Below are 6086 nucleotides of genomic sequence, written 5' to 3' on the forward strand. Positions count from 1 at the left end.
AACAGCTCCCTATCTACTGGTTGTGTCCCTGATTATTTTAAAACGGCTTGCGTGAACCCACTTTTAAAGAAACCTGGTTTAGATCCCTCCCTCCCACATAATTTTAGACCAATTTCAAAACTGCCTTTTATTGCAAAGATTCTAGAAAGAATTGTGTCCAAACAGCTGCTCACTGTACTGGAAAATAACAAAATATTTGAAAAGTTTCAGTCTGGTTTTAGGAAGTACCACAGCACTGAGACTGCCCTGCTTAAAGTCACCAATGACCTTTTAATGTCTGCTGATGAAGGCATGTGCTCAGTCCTGGTACTCCTGGACCTTAGCGCTGCTTTTGACACCATTGATCACAACATCATGTTAGACAGACTGAGGCACTGGGTGGGGATCTCTGCTACTGCCCTAGAATGGTTTTCATCCTACCTGTCAAATAGGAAGTTTTGCGTGTCTGTAAACAACTATGTCTCCTCGTTCTGTCCAGTTAAATATGGTGTGCCTCAGGGGTTGGTCTTAGGACCCATTTTGTTTTCCTAGTATCTGCCCCTTGGACATATTATCCATAAACATGGCATTTCTTTTCATATTTATGCTGATGACACACAAATATACTTGCCCGTCAGATCCACAGAGCCTGGAATGCTGAGTTCACTTAACAACTGCCTTTGTGAAGTTAAAAAATGGATGTCAAATAATTTCCTCCAGCTGAACTCAGACAAAACAGAAATCCTGGTCATCGGGTCCCAGCAGATGGCAAATCAAATACTGCAGAGGTCTGTTGTCTATTCCAGAGTCTCGACTGAAAACTAAAGGGGACAGAGCGTTTGCTGTCAGGGCCCCGAGGCTCTGGAACAGCCTGCCTGAGGAAATCAGGTCGGCTGAGTCAGTGAACTCTTTTAAGTCCCTTCTTAAAACATACTTTTATAGGAGAGCCTTTCCCAATCTTATTTGACTTTATTTTATCCCTTTTATTTTATTTTACAAATTTTATATTAATTTTTCATGCTCTTAACTTGTTTTTTTGTATTATTCTTTACACTTGTTAAAGCACTTTGTAACTTGTTTTTGAAAAGTGCTCTACAAATAAGGATTATTATTATTATTGGTGGATGTGTCACAGTAGGGAATTGACCCCGGGTCTCTCACACCAAAGCCATGTGTCTTATCCATTGTGCCATCGCCACCTCTTTACTAACATCCCGATTAAAGAGTACTAAATTGCGTGTGCATTCTAAAATATTGCACGTGCAATTGCAGTACCTGTTATGGGTGATCAACTAAGAATTATTACATAGATGACAACACGTGCGAACACAGTAGAGGTGGCAGTATTAAAATGAGGGTTTTGCGTGTTTTAATGGTTTCCGGAGAATCGGGAGGGAAAGTGGCCACTGTGTAAAAACCTCGGCTTGTTTCATTCAGTGTGTCCCAAGTATGTGGAAATCGTATGTACCAGCCCTTCCTGCGTAAGATTGCACTAAATACTAAGTACTCGGGACAGCACACCTGAAAAACTGCTTTGGGAAGCCCCAGCAGAAACGGATACAGTATGCTGGAATGACCCAGACACGAGGAAATGCCAGCAAATCGTGCTTCATCCAGCCAGAGAGAACAATCACCGACCGTCTACACCGTGCCCAGATGCTCCACTATGTCCTTTCAATGGCCCTGTACGCCTCAACGACCCATTCCCTCTCCAATACCTACAATTTGCCGGTGATATCAAGTTTGCACACGTTTTTACTCACACAAACCTTTAGTTAATCTGGCCCTTAGATCACATTCAGGGGCATTAAATCCTGATCCGGACATCCTTATTGAAAGGTTACTGGTTTGTCTGAAGTGCTGTATGCTATAAAAAATTTTGGCACAAAGTCAGCTAACTGGAAATTAAGTCCAGTAAGTGGACCTTGAAGTTTTTGTCAAACTGCCACTTCCAACATCAATTATGAATATTAAATCATCTTTTTAGAACTTTGGTGTGTTTCACATCACGATTGCAGCTGTATACCGGTTTCATGGTACAGCATTGTATGAAAATGGACCCAGCCCTCGGCTCCCAAATGCCCTTTCTTCAGCACTGAGAACCAAGGTCCAGTAAGACCTTCAACTTAGAGGGCTGCGCCTATACTCATAGAATCCGGGTTACAGTACGTAACCCCCGTTCTATTTCATATAGGCTTCGCCCTCTAAGGCTATCGCTGTTGGGTTAGAGGTGAAGCAGGATGAGTCAACGCCTCACTGGCCCATACAGCACCACTAAGCACAACTCACCTGCCCAGAGCCATAATGAGCCACCCAGTCGCCCGCTGACTGCGTCATTGGCGTCGGCGAAGCGCAAAGGCTCAAACGGGGCTTGGGTTCACGTAAAACCAGCGCCAAAATCCCACTGTGGGGCAACAGTCCACGTCACCGGCCTGCGCCTCCGCACCCCCCTAAGGAAACGCTTCACCAGGGGGTGGGAGAACACAGTCCTGTCCGCGAAGCCCTCCTTCCTTACAGGATGAAATGGCGGCAGTGTAGGTTTAACCGTACTGAACGGCAGCCCCCCCTGTCCATGAGCAACTGGAGGAACGAGAGCACCGCAGGCAGCGGACAGGCGACGGGTCCGTCCCCTGATTCTCCTGCCCGGGAGGAACCCTGGAGATGACCTGCTTGTTTCTCCAGGAGCTCCCGGAGCGCCGCTTGAAAGGCCAGACCCAGCAGCTGCGCCGGTGTTAGTGAAGAGTGTTCTGTCCACACGAAGCGCCTGCTCTCATGTGGCTCATACACAATTTCTGTGAGGAGGGGTGTGTGAGGGGACCTCTGACCGTGAACAGAGAGTGTATAGTGCTTTTTGCTTTGAGCTCACACAGAGTGGGAAATGTGTGCTTGGTGTGGCTGATTCGGCTGAGGCAGTCACAGAGTGTCTTTTCAACTTCCACAAAAGGAGCAACAAGGTAAAACACAGTCCCGACCCATAGCTTACAAGTCGTCTGCTCTGAGTGACGAGGGTCGGCCAGCAGCAAGCAATCCGGTTGCTAGATGTCATAAGCCACAGCTAATGTGGAGCAACGTGGGCACACGGGGTCTCCCTGGTCGGCTGATCCAGGCAGACCGCATTTGAGCATTAGATTAGCTATTCATTACCTCAATGTTAGCTCCATGTTAGCTCCATGTTAGCTTGCCTCGCCGCGGCAACCTAGTAGCGTCGAGGCCGGCGTCATAAGAGGTCGGAACGGGAGAAGCGAGGAGCCACTCGGAGACCCATGAATGGGAAGAGTGGAGCCATCCAACTCCCGCTCTTCTGTCAACAGCAGAGTGAGGGCTTCGTCCAGACAGCGGGACAGACGCCGAACACCCTTCCGGTTGTAGCGGCGTCTCGGCCCGTTCTGGCCGGCTTGCTGGAAGACATCGTTCTTCTTGTTTTCCAGCTGGAAATTCTTTAGCTTTTTAGACAAATCTTCTGCTCTTTAGACAGCTCAGTGCTGAAGAAAAATGGGAGCCGAAGGCCGCTGTCCTCACCGTTGTATATATACACAAGGTGCGGACGTAGGAGAGGCCCACGCTGTGGGTGGGCGTAGACTAAAATTCTCAGTGCCGTGCAGGTGCGTGGAAGGGGTAAACCCAATAGCGATAGCCTTAGAGGGCGAAGCCTATACGAAATACAACCTAGCAGATGGTATAAGTTACTCACAAGTCCACAACCACACAACATCATTGTTACACATCTTACAAACAGAGTCCGAGTTGCATCCTCTTTTAGGACTAAACGTTGAACTGTTGCCGGTGTTCTGACAATCTATGCTGCCTTGCCGAAAAATGCTACCATAGTGCAAATCGATACATTCGACTGTACTCGGCCCTGCTCTGTTTTCCATTCCAGATAGTACCCAGAGATGGTACGTAGCTTGTTTTCATAGTGACGACACACACAACTACCGCGGCGTAATGTTCAATGCGACACACACACCAGCGATCCACACAGTTTTCTAGTTAAAACCTTTCAACCTTACTCAGAATGTAAAGACAGATAAGCGGTATGAAAACCTTCCAGCTGTGTTTTCCTCAGCTGTTGTTGCTGCAGCGGTCTGTGTGATGGCGGGAGCAGAGGGCTCTGTGAGCGGGCGGCTGGCCGGCCTCGCCAGCTCATCCCACGGGTTGGCACAGGCTTCCCCCGCAGCCTCTTGTGGAGCTCCTCAACTCCAAAAATATTCAAGCACATTTTTGTTCCGCCATCACTTCTCGTAAAACTGTCAATATTCGAAATCTACACAGTTGATTTCTCACCTCAAAATTTCTCAGAAGTGGATTTAGTAATGAAATTCCATACGAAAACTGTAAAATATAAAACTTTCTGTTGCTGGCCTCTGTTTGGTGCACGCATTTATGATGCAGTGAATATTCTCTCTGACCAATCAGCAGTCTGTCGTGTTTTCAGTAGGTACACCTCAACGGAGTTGAGCTGATATGAAAAAAAGTACAGTGGGGAGAAGTATTTGATACACTTCTGATTTTGCAGGTTTTCAGACTTACAAAGCATGTAACGTTAGAGGTCTGTAATTTTTATCATAGGTACACTTCAACTGTCAGAGATCTAAAATGAAAATCACATTGTATGATTTTTAAATAATTAATTTGTATTTTATTGCAGAATCTAACCAGTCAATGCTTTTCAAAAGCTGAAATTCTGACCTTTAAATTATAGCATTTCCATTCAAAAAATACATCACAACACAGTTCCAAGTGCATTAGCCCTGTTTGCTCCAAGATATGTTAGCAGACAATGTTATATGATAAAATCTAGGACAAACATGTACGTGTTTGCCGCTTCACTGACCTTATTAGTCCTGCGGTAGAGTCGTGGAACCTCAGAGGCACTCTTCAGGAAGCGGCAACAGCGTTCAGTCAGATGCTGGGTCATCCTGGTGTTCACAGTGGGAATGCTACTTGACAGGCAAGCCTTGGAGTCTGATAGAGCATCTGACATAGAAGAGAACAATAGTAAATGCACAGGAGCCAAGACAAGAGTCGAGGAATGATTAGATTGTGATTTTGTGAGATATTGTCTTTGAAGATGTCATGCTCAAAAGCCTGTTGGGGATTGAATGGTCGCATGTCAGTGAACACTAGATTTAAGTTTGCATTGATTGCATTGTGTCATGGCAAGTTTTCCATTAAAAACAAGACCAGAGCAGATATAGTGCAATAATCCTTATAAATAATCCTCCACTAGTATTACAGTTTCTATTCAGAGAAACATCCAAAGCTTCTCAAAAGGTGTTATATACTAGTGTCATTAAATCTTCCTGCACAATTCCCTCTCATTTGCTGTTAAAACATTGCGAAGTGAGATCAAGCAATGTACATAAAAAGCTAAAATGACTTCCATATGTACTGTATGGGTAGCTTACCTTCCACAATTGCAAAGTTTTTGAATCCAATGGCTTCTAACCGCTTTCTGACCATCTCTGACAACTCTGGTATCTAAGAGAAAGACGAGCAAACTATCAGTGTGGAAACAGTTAAGTGGAAACCATTTAAAAAAATCTCACAATGGAACACTGATGTACACTTCTGACTGAAATTAAACACTTACAGTGAGGAAAATAAGTATTTGAACACCCTGCTATTTTGCAAGTTCTCCCACTTAGAAATCATGGAGGGGTCTGAAATTGTCATCGTAGGTGCATGTCCACTGTGAGAGACATAATCTACAAAAAAAAAATCCAGAAATCACAATGTATGATTTTTTAACTATTTATTTTTATGATACAGCTGCAAATAAGTATTTGAACACCTGTCTATCAGCTAGAATTCTGACTCTCAAAGACCTGTTAGTCTGCCTTCAAAATGTCCACCTCCACTCCATTTATTATCCTAAATTAGATGCACCTGTTTGAGGTCGTTAGCTGCATAAAGACACCTGTCCACCCCATACAATCAGTAAGAATCCAACTACTAACATGGCCAAGACCAAAGAGCTGTCCAAAGACACTAGAGACAAAATTGTACACCTCCACAAGGCTGGAAAGGGCTACGGGGAAATTGCCAAGCAGCTTGGTGAAAAAAGGTCCACTGTTGGAGCAATCATTAGAAAATGGAAGAAGCTA

General features: G+C 44.8%; 1 protein-coding gene across 2 annotated transcripts in view; it reads right to left on the reverse strand.

Annotated features, from left to right (window-relative positions):
- The window catches only part of cog2 (component of oligomeric golgi complex 2), a 17357-nt gene that overhangs the window by 3728 nt on the left and 7543 nt on the right, over positions 1–6086 (reverse strand). For both annotated transcript variants that reach the window (XM_046071022.1, XM_046071023.1), the window contains 2 exons: positions 5388–5460; positions 4814–4956 (listed from right to left, as the gene is read on the reverse strand). In XM_046071022.1, coding sequence (XP_045926978.1) covers positions 4814–4956; positions 5388–5460 — 216 coding nt within the window. The remainder of the gene's footprint in view (positions 1–4813; positions 4957–5387; positions 5461–6086) is intronic.

The sequence above is a fragment of the Micropterus dolomieu genome, linkage group LG15 (assembly GCF_021292245.1).
Source record: "Micropterus dolomieu isolate WLL.071019.BEF.003 ecotype Adirondacks linkage group LG15, ASM2129224v1, whole genome shotgun sequence".
Classification (NCBI taxonomy): domain Eukaryota; kingdom Metazoa; phylum Chordata; class Actinopteri; order Centrarchiformes; family Centrarchidae; genus Micropterus; species Micropterus dolomieu.